The following is a 14,747-nucleotide window of genomic DNA, read 5'->3' as shown; positions in this document are numbered from 1 at the left end:
GAGTCAATATGTCAAAACTTCGACTCCACTATGTTATTAATGTCTGACTCCAGAAATGGCAAGTGTAGATTTACACTCATTCTATATAGTTTCAAATTTGTACCTTATGGTAATCAAATCTGTACAATACATGACTTCATTCTGGTTCAAATACTAGTTTAGATCAGGAGTTTTCACACTATTTTGCCCTGGGACCCTGTCTGACAATAAAAACTATTACATGACCTTAGCAGGTTGCCCAGAATGGCCAAAACACATGCTGTGCATGCACCGTATCTGGCTGTGCACAGAGAGCCTCTGCACGTACCCTGTAGGGATATACATCGACCATTGAGGATTCAAAACCATCGATGGTTTATGACCGATGTAATTTTTTTGCCATCGATGGGGGAGAACAGATGGTTTCCCTCCATCGATGGAGAGCATAACCGAGTAGTTCTTTTTTTCTTATCTATAGGGGATGGGACATGGAGCATAGCTCGCCCCTCACACCCATGGGGGTGGGGGACTTCTTTGGGGCAACCACTGGTTTTACCACTATATATGGTATGGCCGTAGGCTCGACCAATATTAGGTCGACATGCATTGGGTTGACCACAGAAGGTCGACATGGCTTAGGTTGACACATGAAATAGGTTGACGAGGCTAAAGTTGACAGTGTTGGAAACTTGCCGCGCATTAGGTCGACGATGACTAGGTCGACAGTCAAAAGGTTGACATGAGGTTTTCATGTTTTTTTTTTTGTCCTGAATGTCCACATGGTCGACATGGACAACATCAAAGAGTACCGGGGCCCCTTCACACTATTCTATTCTCCCTCGACGCCCTACTGGATGGTAGGGCATGAAATTCCACCTGTCAGCACATGTTGGCTCAAAAAAAGAGCTGTGCAAAACTCATGTCGGCCTTTTGACTGCCGATCTAGCCATTGTCGACCTAATGCTTGTGTTGACCTTCCAACCCTGTCGACCTTAGCCATGACAACCTATTTCATGTGTCAAAAAGAAAAAGTGTAGAAAAGTAACAAAAAGTAATACTGTCTACATCCCTTGTTTATACACACAATTACGTGTGGATCTTTCGTATTCTACTGGCAGAGCACCGTCACCAATCTTTCTGGGATATCCAGATTGCAAATGCTGAACTAGAACTGATAAACTAAACTATTACACAGACCATCAGTCCTCCCAGTAGCATAGAGCAATCCCCGCAACAGGATAGGACGCCCTTTCCTCTGGGCGGAAAGACGTCACTGCTAGAGCGGCGTGATAGGTGAGCGGAGCCGCGATTACTTCCTTTCTTTTAGGGCGGCCATTGAGCTGGAGCGAGTGAGTAGCCGGGGCTCTGGGTACAATCTCTTTCCATCCGGTTAATTCCGCCCATGTAACCCGCCTTGAGCTCGGGATTATTTCAGGGCATGAGACGCTTTATGTTTCTGCCCTGGTATTTCCGTGGTCCGCTTTATTAATGAGAGATTTAGTGTGCGGATACACTCTGTACAGGCCGGTTCCATAGCGGCGTGTGTGCCGCTTGGCTGTAGCGGTTCAGGTGGTGTTGTTTGTGCTCTTGTTAATTTCACATAATGTCAATAGTCTGTTTGGGACTACGATTTGCTCACACCGCATTCACCACACATACCTGATCTGTCATTATTATTGTTAATTAGGTCGCCAGTGTGGTGGTGGTGGTTTCTCATTTGTTCTAAAATATCTTGTCTACTGTGTAGAGGGCATAGTAGGAAGTATCAGCCAGGCTGAGGAATTAACAGTGTAGTGTTCAAACAGGTAATGTCCTAAGTGTTTCTGCAGGTTGTGTTAGTATCGTGTAAAGTAAAACTCTAGGCTTTAAGAAATGTCATTGGTTTGACCAGCTAGCCACTGCAGGTAACGGTATATACTAGTACCACACCAATTTACTGGCAGCTGATGGTCCGACACCTCTTTTTATGGTTAGATGTAATAACCCCTTGAGTGGTGGGTTTTCCTGAGGCAGTACAAACCCTAGAAATACTCACCATAGAGTAGCAGCCACTGCTCCCCTGGGGGTGCTCAGGCATTTGTGTTTGGAACACACGACCGACCGGCAGAGCTTTCCTGAGCAGTGCAGATTTTTCCAAAATTGGAGGCATACGATCATTTGGGGGGAGCACGCTGGCGGTGCACAGCTGGAACCTCCACTGGTGCACACCTGCTTATCGGTGGCATACCTAAGAAGAATTTTCCAGGGGAACCCTGTTAATGCAGCTTGGCCCGGAAAATGTCCGGGCATTCTTCCACAGTTAACGCTTGAAGTGATAAAATTGAGTGTGCTTGGTAGATTATCAATCAGTTCCTAACTGTCATTTAAAAAAGGCATGTAACATGGCAGTTAGAAGCAGGCTGGGTAGTATTTTATTCACTTTCCACTTTATCACTTTTCAAGCTTAGTACACATCTGTCCCTTAATCCAGACACATCAGGTGCTGGTGGGAATGAGCATCAAGAGGGCTTAGTCTGTGGGGTGGGGGGATCTTAAGGCTCCCATACACTGAGGTATGGCATGCGATATCCCACCAGTGAGCCACCATGCTCTTGGGTGGCAGAATCACATGGTACACAGTATGTGCTCCTTTTGCATGTGATCTATTGTATGCAATGCCATTGATTGTCACAGTATGCAACAAATCCTTGTGGTAGCCATGCAATCTCTGGATCCAATGCACATGGGACTGCGGATCGTATACTTTGGTAAAACACCTACAATATGGCACTTTTCCCCTAAGCTAAACTTATACTATCTCTGCAGAAATGGGCAAGTTTATGAAAGCCGGGAAAGTCGTCCTTGTGCTCGCAGGACGTTACTCAGGCCGCAAAGCTGTAATTGTAAAGGTATGTCATTTTTTCCCCCCTGTAATCTGAAATTCCTATATTATACTTTGTTTGACTCAAGACTGTGCAAGCATTGATTCTTTGTTTTTCTGTACTAAAAGCCGCAATTTCAAAACAACAAAAAAATTAGTCTAGAAACTCTAGTCCAAAATAAATCTGGTCTAATTGTCCTAACCATACTTATTTTTTTAATATCAGAACGTTGATGATGGAACGTCAGATCGTCAGTACAGCCACGCCCTGGTTGCTGGTATTGACCGCTATCCTCGCAAAGTGACTGCCACCATGGGCAAGAAGAGGATTGCTAAGCGATCCAAGATCAAGTCTTTTGTGAAGGTGTACAACTACAACCACCTTATGCCAACCAGGTGAGTGTCCACTACTGCAAGCCTTTTATTAAGATTTATGTTAATAAAAGGTATTGCATACTCTTAATAATCTGGAGCAGTTTGATACTGGCTTGTGCCTGCCACGTCTGCTGACACTATTGGCTATTCAGTGCCCTGGCATTAAGTTATGCACCATCCAACAAGATAGCTAGTTGGATGGAATAAAAATATTGGAGCAAATGTCATTTGTAATTTAGTAAATTATTCCCAAAATCTAAAAAAACTGACAATGTACTGTAGGGGAATCTGATTTAAACAATTTGAGTGAATGGTTTTTGTCCATTTTTCTGGTTTTGTGAGTAAATTAATGTAATTAACGCTCATACAGTACCAGATTCAGTCCAACTCAAGTTGGATAAGTTAGTTTGGTGTATGGCCAGCATTATTCATGATGGGGTACGTTAATTGTGCACAATGAAAATGGGTTTACGCTTTTCAAAACTGCAGCCTATGACAAGAACATAGAGAATTGAAGCAAACTAGTCTCAGATGGTGAATTGTTACTGTTTATTTTGCATAAAGGTAGAGCATTTTCTTTCTGCTGTGTAGGAACTTGTACCCTCATAAATAAGCACTCCGTATGGGGCCTACACACATAGCAACACTGCTGAGCATTCTGCGTGATGCTATATCGCTCAGATGGCTCGGCAAGATCACACAGCGATGTCAGTGCTGTGCGCTAAATCTGTCAGGGCCAGTGTTCTCTGCTGAGAACACTGCCCCTGAACCAGGGCGGTTAATACAGCACAATGGATATTAATCACTGGGAGATAGCGACGTGCAGGGCGTCGCTATGTCCCTACACGCGCAGCAAATTTTCAAAGTGCTCTAGTGAGCCGGTTTAGAAAATGCCCCTAAATCACTACATGTGTAGGGTATATTTAGGATGGAGCTATTGCTGCCAGTGTAGGAAGTCTGTAGAAGTGTTTTGTCACATAATCGTAAAAATGTGACCTGAATGCTGCTAATACAGATCTGATTTGAACTGTCATTTCAAATGTTCTTCTTTTCTAGATACTCTGTCGATATCCCCCTTGACAAAGCTGTGGTGAACAAGGATGTTTTCAGGGACCCAGCTCTGAAGCGTAAAGCCAGAAGGGAGGCCAAAGTAAAATTTGAGGAGAGGTTGGTGTCTTAGCATGGTGCTCTGTGCAGATAAAAAAAAATATGCTATTATTGAACTTTTCTAAATAAGAGCTTATTACTGTAATTGCTAAATGCTCCCTGTACAGGTAACTAGAATGGTATTCATTGTATATTAAATTTCAGTGAAAAGGCCTGGGGTTCCTTGGGGTACTTGCAGGGGGGTGCCTCAGGTTGGTGGTCCATGAGCAACTCCAATTCATTATGACTCAAAGTGGACAAACAGATGTGAATCCTGTCTTTTATTGCATACTGACCCTAAGGATAAAAGATATATGCAATTTACCTAATTTAAGATATTCTGACTTGATCAAACTGTTAGCCGAGGGGTCCCATGAGAACAATTGAAAGTAAGGAGCACCGTGACTTTAAAAAGTTTGGGAACCACTGCATTGGCCCATTACGAATTGTGTAGCAATCTGGTTCAAAGGGAGGATGGGTCTCAGAATGGACACTGATTCTAAATAGCATAAGTTGTATGGTGAGTGACCGTTGCCTTCTGTGTGAACTGCTCACATGTTTCTTGTAGATGCTGTTGATCTAAATCTAATAGCGTAAACTGGTGCTTACGGGATTCAGAGCTTTTGTGACACCACAAATGTAGTTAAGAATACCCCCCCTGTCATAAAAATCATATCCTATATTTTACCACACTATAGCTGATTATTGTAGAGCCTTTAGATTTCCAGTCTTCAGTATGCAATAGACTTATGGAGTAGTAGTCGGGAATTACACACCTATTCCCATACATACCATCTAAAGTAGGCCTGGCCTGTGGCTTTATATGTGTTAAACTAAATTTCCCAGCAAGCTTTGCCAGGTAGCTGACAGGCTATTCTGACTTGTGGCTTCACCTGGAACCAGACTTACCAATAGTTAACGTTATTGGCTAGTGTACGCACTATATAGTGGTTTTTTTTTTTTTTTTTGTCCTACTTGTACATTAACCTTGTTAATGAGGGCCGGCCCGATCACTCGTCTCAACCAATTTTGCTGGGTGCACATATTGTGAAGTGTACCCAGCTTTACATGGGTATTCATTTAAGTTTTAAATTAGCATGCTGAAAGAACAGTAAAACTTCTGCTGGATACACAGATTTCTGTCCAATCTGTGGTGGATAAAAAAAAAATACAAATACATATTTAGTGGATATTTTTTACGCATCCCAGATGTTGGCACTCAAAGGGTTAAGAGAAATCTAGGCCCAAGTGATAATAGAAATTCTACAATTTTAGCTAATGTAAGTCACAATTTCAGTATGTCATTGGTTCCCGATCTGTGCCTAGGCTTGGGTTGGTAGAGCCAATTCATGTTTATAGTGTCTTGAATAAAATGTGGATGCTCCAGGGCACCATGATTCTAAAAACAGCATTATGTTCAACACTGGATATATTTATAGAGCTAAGCCTGATGCTTTGCTGTGTGTTTTTTTTTTTTTTTTCCCACAATTATTCTTCATTCGTGAAAGCCTTCACTAGTTAAAATTTCACTGTCTGTTTCACAATTGCTGCGCAATACATGTACAGCACATTCCGTTGCGCTTTACAATTGTAAACATGAAGAAGCAAACTGGGTAGTAACAGACAGATATAGAGGTAGGAGGGGCCCTGCTCGCAATCTTATTATAGGGATAATAGGTGGGATACATAAGGATGGTAATCTATAGCATGGCAGTCCCACCAGATAGCAACACAGTCTTGATGGTGTGCAAATAGATATGAAAGCTACTGGAGGTTGTGGGGTATCTATAATATAGGCTTGCCTGAAGAGGTGAGTTTTCAGGGAATGCTTGAAAGTTTGGAGTCTAGAGGAGAGTCTTAATGTGGGTGGAAGGGCATTCCATAGGGTGGGTGCTGCCCAAAGAAAGTCCTGCAGTTGTGAATGGGATCTTGTAAAGTGAATGTGCAGAGTTTGGGCAGGGATATGTTTTGAGATAGCGAAGAGATGTATGTTAGTGTGGTCAGGAAAATCGACCTCGCAGGTGCATTTAAAATGGATTGTAGTCTTTTCATAGGAAGACTGGTAAGGAGGCTACTGCAATAATCCATGTGTTCTATGAGTGCATGGATTAGAGTTTTTGCAGTGCCTTGTGTAAAGTACAGACACTTTGAGAATTCTTTTTTTTTTTAAAGATGCATGCAACATAATTTATAGATTGCTTGTGAGGAATAAAGGACAGTTCAGTGTCTAGGATTACCCCTAGGCAGCAAGCTTGTGGAGGTGTAGTCTTCTCAACAGTGATTGAGATATCAGGTTGGCTACTCTTGGCTGGTGATATAATTGTTTTGGAAATGATGAGTTTGAGGTGGCAAGATGACATCCAAGATGAATTGGTCATTGTACAGATGATACTGAAATCGGAGCTGACTAGTTTGCTAAGAGATGAGGTATAGATTTAGAAAAGCAGAGGAGGACCTAAAACTGAGCCCTGTGGTACTCCCAACTGACAGGTTGTGAGGAGGAGGTAGTCAGAGAAGCGAACACTGAAATAGCAACTAGATAGGTAGGATGAGAACCAAGAATGGGCTGTGTGCTGAAGACCTATGGATTGTAGTGTTTGTATGAGAACAGAAGTCATCAGTGTCAATGGCCGCAGAGAGATCTAGAATAAGAAGTTAGAAATGGCCTTTTGATTTAGCAGTGTCCATATCATTCACTACTTTAGTCAGTGCTGTTTGTGGAGTGTTGAGAGCGACTGGAGTGGGTCAAATAAGTGTGTGTGTGTGGTAGCAATTTAATCCTAGTAAATCCATTTTGCAGCATCACATCCACACTCTGGTAGTATCTAGCTACCGATCAGTTGCTCATCTGGTAGCAATGACTGTAACCTGAGGTTTGTAGTTTTCCTTTATTGGTCCCCCACCCCATGCTGTTTAGTAATGGTGATGACTTTCATGTGAATTTAATGCAAATGTCGTTTTCAGAGAAGTAGGTAATATGATACTGATTAGGGATGCCAATCCCGGGGCTTTTTTTTTTTTTTTCAATCCCGGGATTTGGCTTTGATTGGGGGCCGTGTGGGGGTGGTCTGGAGGCGGTAGATGTGCGGGAGCCGGGGCAGCGGTGGTCTGGAGGTGCCCGGCGGAGTAGCCGGGCAGTGGTGCAGGAGCAGGGCAGTGGTGATGGCTCGGGTACCAGGCGGTGGGTGGGCATGGAGCTGCTGACAGGCTGCACAGCATGACCTCTGACATGTCATGCTGCATGCAGAGCAGCGCACCGGGGTTCGGGAGCAGACGGGCAGTGTCTGAGCTGGTCTCAGCGCTTCCCAACATTAGATTTGCGCTTGCGCAGGCCATTCCCCAAATCCCGGGATTGGAAGCTTCAATACCGGGATGCAAATCCTGGGATCCCGTCGATCCCAGGATTGGCCACCCTAATACTGATGTCTTAACGATGAAACCGGTGGGGGCTAGTAAAACTGTACTGTAGCTTGGTGTAAACCTGACCAGTATCATTTGTATACCAAAACATTGCGCAATGAAACAAGCCCTCACTGTATAGTGGTCAAAACAAAATAACTCACCCAAATCTAATTCTCTCTGCACATGTTACATCTGCCCCCCTGCAGTGCACATGGTTTTGTCCAGCTAAGAAGGAATTTGCCTCTAAGAGTGAACTAGAATAAGGCCCAAATTGACCAGTGGTTATGCTGCGTACACACCTAAAGATGTATCGGTTTGGTGAGATCAAAAATCTGGTAATGTATGGGAGCATTAAAAATCAAACATTTACTCTAAAAAGCTAGAAAACGGACAAATGATTGTTTGGATAACTTTGTTACCTTAAATGGATTGAACCAATTTTTATGAATGTCTGCTTTCCAGTGTTTGCGTGCAAATAGATGATTATTTGCTCCCATATATTAGCAGATTTCTGTTCTCACCAGACAGACTGGACAGATAAATCTTTAGGAGTGTGCCCAGCGTATTGGTTTGGAGATGTGTATTGGGTTTTTTGTGCCTTTGGAACAAAGAATGGTTCCGGCTGATATTGTTGAATGTGCTAGTAATAGGGGAAATCCTCTATATGGCAAACAAGACTATAGATTGTAAGCACCACTAAGGCAGTGACTGATGTTAATGTTCAAATATTCTCTGTAAAGTGCTGCGACATATTTGTGCTATATAAATAACTGGTAGTTTCTGCTTTTTAATCTGGCTTAGTTAATGATAAAAACAAGGGTTAATGAAAGTTTTTTGCAGTATGGCTTTTTTCTTTTTTTAGGAAATATAAATGATTTTTTGTTACTGGAATAAGTTCATATTTATTTCTCTTACAGGTACAAGACTGGCAAAAACAAGTGGTTCTTCCAGAAGTTGCGGTTCTAAATCAGTCTTCATTTGGTGCAAGAATAAAGTTTATCATAAAATACATTGTATATACAAGTCATTTGTTACATACATGCTGTATTGGATAAACACCTTATGTGAAAGTCCCTCCTTTTAGCTTAAGTGTGTGTTTTTGTGGAGTCCTGTTTTTGCTCTTTGTATCCACATTTTTCCTACTGGAAAAATGTTTTCAGGATGTACCGTTCAATTTACTTGATTGAACATATATTACTAGGATAGAGGTCTAGCCTATGACTGTGCCTCTCCGAACCATATTTGCTTTCGGTGTGTATTTTAAGACATTCCAAAGTTGTGAGGGGGGATAGTCATTAGGTTGACATGGAGTTTTTGACTTTTTTGAGCCAACATGTACAGGCAGTATTTCATACCCTACTATCTACTAACAAAACATTCAAGTCAAAGGTGAAAAACCCCATGTCGACCCAATTATCCATATCCTATCAATGCCAGTTGTGGGTGTAGCCCCTGGAATATACATTTTTAAGCCCTAGGACCCATGTAGACTAAAAGGGTTTCATTGGGAAATGTCTAGTTCTTGCTCAGGCCAGCTTTCATGTCCATGAAATGTTATTCCCTAGTGGTGGTTGGATAATGCAGTGCACCAAACATTGTACCTAACATTAGCAGCAGAAAGCTGTTTCATCTGAGCAGAAAGGCTTTCTCCATTTCTTAGGAGTCTCCCACATTCTGTATCAAACAAATTAGGTGCAATTTTGTATTAATGGAACTTATTAACTCCTCCACTGAGGCAAAAAAATGCGGTATTAAAGTAGAAAGGCAAATACCTAGTACCCGTAGCAAGGTTGTAGGACTTCTGCAAAATGTGATCTAGGGAAAGTGCATAAATAGTGTAAACAATATTGACTCCAACAATGCTGTAATTGAGATGGTAGTACCAAATAGAAGGTTGTTAGTGACCATAAGGAACATACTGGATGTTAAAATGTGTCAAATAGGTAATATTTTGGAATGCAGATAAAGGTGTTCTGATTTAGTTTTTTTGGAGTTAACTTGCAAGATCAATAACCACCTTCATCAATACAACACTTATGTACTGTTTCTACTTAAGTTAACACAGACTTTACCAAACTATGTAAAAACCATCCAGGTTGCAAGATATGCCTGCATAAACACAAATACCTTTAATTAGTAACTTAATCAATTTGATTTATCCATGGATCTCCTTTATAACCTTAACTGGCGATGTTGAGTAAACTTCTGTTGGAGAGCTTTTTAGAAATATTCACCTGCATACTGACATGTCTTTGCCAAATGCTATATAAACACCTTCCAATGCATGATTCTTTAAGGAGGGTTACCAGAGGTTCTGCGCTGCCTACACATGTTTCTCTTAGATTTACCTATTCTCGCTGAAAAGCAGTGTTTTGGCATTGAATTGCAAAATTTACGGTGCAAGTTAACGGAGAAGAGTTTGCATGGCCCAAATTGAGTTAACTCCATAGAGCTTTCCAATTCTGTCCTACAAGCACCTAAGTCCAAGTGTTAAGCATATCTACGACTGAGCACAGATGGTTAAAGTTGATTGAGGTACTAGTTATGGTCCTTCTTTACTACCGATAGTAGTAGATTGACAAGCTTGGTCCAAATCTCTTTACTGCTTTTTGTAAGGATGCCCTATTATAGGGGAGAATTTTTTATTTTAAATTTTTTTTTTTTTTTTTTTATATTTTTATCTTTTTCGATTACATGGTATACCAGTTCATAGAAATTTTGACACATTGAATGGTTTCTAAAACCCAATGTCTGGCAGATTTAGCGGGGTAGTCAATGTTTGTCGTGCACCCGCAGCCATCTCCCGACGGGGGAGATGGCTGCGGGGCCCTATTTAATGCTGTCTTCCCTGACAGCATTGAACAGGGGTTTTGTTCTGCCGAGAAAAGCCGTAAATAGGCGAGCTCCTGGCTGGAGCTCGTCCATTTTCGTCATCAACTCGTGGCCACGCCCCCTGCTCGGCGACCGGGACATTGAATCCCGACTGCCAAGCTCCAGGCGAGCAGAACGGGACAGGCGCACGGCTGTCGAGCTTGCTCGACAGCCGTTCCCCTGACATTGAATACCCCCCTTAGTGTAGTTAGAAATGCTTCCTAAATCTACCTGGATTTCCAATATTGTCTATCAGTTAAAATTTGTAACAAAAGGTTTTTTTTTTAAATGAGCAAATTGTTATGCACAAATTCATGCCAGTGCAACCAAGCTAGAATTCTTATCAAATATTGGGGCAGATGTAATAAGCCATAACGAGATAAATGCAAGGGTGATGAAGAGAGATAAACGTCCAGCCAATCACCTGCTAACTGCCATGTTACAAGCTGTGTTGGAAAAAGTCAGTAAGGAGCGGATTGGCTCTCTTTATCACCCTTGCATTTATCTCTTGTTAAGGCTTAATACATCTGCCTCAGTATGAGTTGTCTGCAGGCATTATGCATCTGGGAGGATTTTGAATGCTGTATTAGGATTTCATTCTAATCCATTAAGGACACAGGCTCTTGACAGAGTGTATAGGGTGGTGAGTAGATCAGGGCACTAAACACTTGATCTTCTGTCCAGCCCAGGAGGACAGGGGTGAAGGTAAGATCTGAAATAAGAGGGCAGCTTTAGTCACCAGGGAGGGAAGCCAGGTACATTCTGCACCCCCACTAGACCACCAAGTTTACGGTGCTAAAGGGACAATATTGGGTATATTCAATTGATGATTTATGAATGGATTTGACATGGTCCATGCCATGGGTCTTCAAACTGTGGCCCTCCTGATGTTGTGAAACTACATGTTCCAACATGCATTGCCACATTTTTTTTCCTGTAAGAGCATGCCAAAACTGTCAGGGCATGCTGGGACATGTAGTTCCACAACATCTGGAGGGTCATAGTTTGAAGACCCATGTTCAATGCAGCGGCTAAATCCGGATGTCTGATTTTGGCCCCCGATTGATGCTCACCTGGCCGATTTGGGGGCTGGGTTGGGTGAGTTGCTCCTGCCCGGAGGTGGTGCTGGCAGAGAGGCCTCAATCCAGCATCTTTTCATGGCCATTGAGATGCTGGAAATGTGGCCAAAACCTTTGGTTGAGTTAATGTCAAAAGCAGATGGATTGGCAGCTATTCCACCAATCCACCTGGATTTCAGTAAAAACATTCTGACCTATTGAATATATCGGAATCTCTTCCGACCTATTCTAGTCAAAAACGGCTGTCTTTTCGCCAAGACAGCAGTTTCAACATGCATTGAATATGTGCCTATGCATATATGTAGTGGACGTTTCTCTGGGGTTAGTGCCAGAAAGGAGTACAAATGGTGCGATTACCTTGCAATTTAATATCGATTTGATGGGGATCAAATTGCATGGCAAGCATAACTAATGAATTTGATTTTTCAGACCTGTATTGTGTAGTATTACCGTCAGTTTTCGATGGATTAAACAGGAGCCTGCATTGTGATCAAATGAGGCTGAAAACTTTTTTTGATTTAAACATTTTTTTTTTTTTTTTTTTAAATACTATATAGTCAAAATTTAATCATAAGTTAGTGCAAATCGTACCGTGTGTATGGTGCATTAGTCCTACCACCCATTAAGGTGTCACTTGTACAGGCTACGTGCCATTGGTTTTAGTTGACATGCATTGGGTTGACTGCTAAAGGTTGGCATCACTAAGGTTGAAAGGTGCACACAAGCATTAGGTTGACAGACAAAAAGTTGGCATAAGCTTTTCATGGCGTTTTTTGTCCCGAATGTTGACATGGACCCTTCCTAAGTGTACCATGTCACCTCCCTGCGCTCACCAACTACTATTCTCCCACCATGCCATAGTGGATGGTAGGTCATGAAATACCGCCTATTGACATTGTCGACCTTCCAACCCCGTTGACCTTAGCAATGCCGGTACTTGTGTATTATCATGGCGCACATCGCAGACCATAAGGCATGCAATGCGATGTCCCGTGATGTTGCCCAATGTCTTACAATGTTAAAATTGTATATGGCATACAATGCGATGCAATTATAAATTGTGTAAGCACCCTAATGGGTGCTTACAATGTTAAATGCACCCCCAGTATGAACATGAACCCGAAGCGGCGGTACGCGTCCTCCGACCTGTTCATACCCCCCACTATCCACGTCGACGTGGAGTTGATTTTATATAGTGTGTCGAGCCCCGCGCATTACTTCACAGGTATACGCATCCCCTCGCGGGGCTCGCTGCGCTCGCCACACTATATTAAAACAAATCCACTCCGACGTGGATAGTGGGGATATGAAAAGGTCGGAGGATGCTTCGGGTTCATGTTCATACTGGAGGGTGGCGTGGGGGTGCATTTAACATTGTAAGCAACCATTAAGGTGCTTAAAAGCACCCATTAGGGTGCTTATACAATTTAACATTGTATAGGGGGCTTGCATTGCAGTGCATCGGGTGTATGGCATGCGATGAAAAATCTTGCGACTTAATATCAGGGGTGCCGTGATAATACACAAGTACCGCAATGTCAACCTATTTCAGTTGTTGACCCAATGCATGTTGATATAAAAATGGTTGAAGTAATGACTATACCAGAGAAACAAGGGGTCCTGTCTCATTCCCTGCAGTCAGGTCAAAATTTCACCTTCCTGGATTGTTGGGCACTGTTTGACTATTTTTCTTACTACAGGTTGAGTATCCCTTATCCGAAATGCTTGGGACCACGAGCATTCCGGATAAGGGAAAATTCCGGTTTTTGGAATAATTTTTTTTGCCATACTTACCTGCCCCTGGTGGGTCCCCGATGGTCCCTCGGCGTCCATGGAGTCCTCCGGTGTCCACGGCAGGCCACCAGCGGCGTCTCCAGCGGTCCCAGGAGTGCTTTGCGCAAGTTCCCAGGCGCGCCGGTGACGTCACCGGCGCACTCGCGCAAAGCACTCCTGGGACCGCTGGAGATGCCGGAGAGGATGCTGAAGGCCTGCCATGGACGCCGGAGGACTTGGTAAGTATTAAAAGAGGGTTAGGGGGGGGGGAGGGGGGAATAAAAAATAAATTTGAATTATTCCAATATTTTGGAATAATTCGGATACGGGATGCTCGGATAAGGGATACCCGACCTGTATTGCATTGAGCTGTATACTGATAAAAATATCATTAACCAGAAAGACCCCTCCCTTTTAGCACCTGAGTGACATCACAATCTGATTGAGCAGCTTGCCAACAAATGTGTTGTGTAAAATTATTATGTCAATGTCTTCCAAGAGCAATATGTCCAGGGAGAAGGCAGCTCCTATCATCCAAGACCCCTCACTACGATGATGTATGTGTCTAATGTTTTGCAGTTTGTCAACAAACATTGCAGGGCAGATGGTCAGCAAAGCAAAGTGTAGAGTTTTGAAGTTAATTTTCTCTACCATCAGTATGTTTATTTGGCCAGATAGGACCTTCAGTCATGTTTGAATGTTAGTTCATTGTTGGGGCCGGGATGCAGTTAAAATCCCGGCGTTCAGAATCCCGACGCCGGAATCCCGACCGCCGAAATGCCGACACATTCTCCCTCCTGGGGTGTCCACGACACCCCTGGAGGGAGAATAAATTAGCGTGGCGAGCGTAGCGAGGCACCGGGCCCGCTGCGTGGCGAGCGCAGCGAGCCCGCAAGGGGGGGGGGCGATCCACGTCCCCCCCCTTGTCGGCATTTTGGCTGTCGGGATTCTGAACACCGGGATTCAATACTGAATCCGTTGGGGCCTACCAGATATTGACATGATGGCTACACACCAATGACCTGGGAGCTCTTAAGGCCCATAAACATTAGAAGATTATCTTTCCAATCTGGCTTGTTGGAATAAAAAATCTGGAAATTTCAACAAACAAACTACAAATCGACCTTTTGTTCCCAAACTCTGGAAAATGGACAAAAGCAGTCATCTGCATAAAGGCCCATACACAATAGGAGATATTGGCAGCAATCTCAAAAAAAAAAAAAAGCTCCCCAATGGTTCAAGAGATTCAGGTCCTGCAGCGT

At 43.0% G+C, this 14,747-nt stretch overlaps 1 protein-coding gene across 1 annotated transcript; it reads left to right on the top strand.

Annotated features, from left to right (window-relative positions):
• Nucleotides 1-1,192: 1,192 nt before the first annotated feature.
• RPL27 (ribosomal protein L27) lies at nucleotides 1,193-8,771 on the top strand. Its single transcript, XM_083147552.1, has 5 exons — nucleotides 1,193-1,328; nucleotides 2,785-2,867; nucleotides 3,066-3,235; nucleotides 4,271-4,381; nucleotides 8,680-8,771. The coding sequence occupies exons 2-5, from the start codon at nucleotides 2,787-2,789 to the stop codon at nucleotides 8,726-8,728; spliced, it is 411 nt and encodes a 136-aa protein (XP_083003678.1). The 5' UTR covers nucleotides 1,193-1,328; nucleotides 2,785-2,786; the 3' UTR covers nucleotides 8,729-8,771.
• The last annotated feature ends 5,976 nt before the right edge of the window (nucleotides 8,772-14,747 follow it).

The sequence above is a fragment of the Crinia signifera genome, chromosome 6, assembly GCF_055691185.1.
Source record: "Crinia signifera chromosome 6, ASM5569118v1, whole genome shotgun sequence".
NCBI classification, from domain to species: domain Eukaryota; kingdom Metazoa; phylum Chordata; class Amphibia; order Anura; family Myobatrachidae; genus Crinia; species Crinia signifera.
Note: the sequence above shows the minus strand (reverse complement) of the source record. Positions and strands in the feature narration are given on the sequence as shown.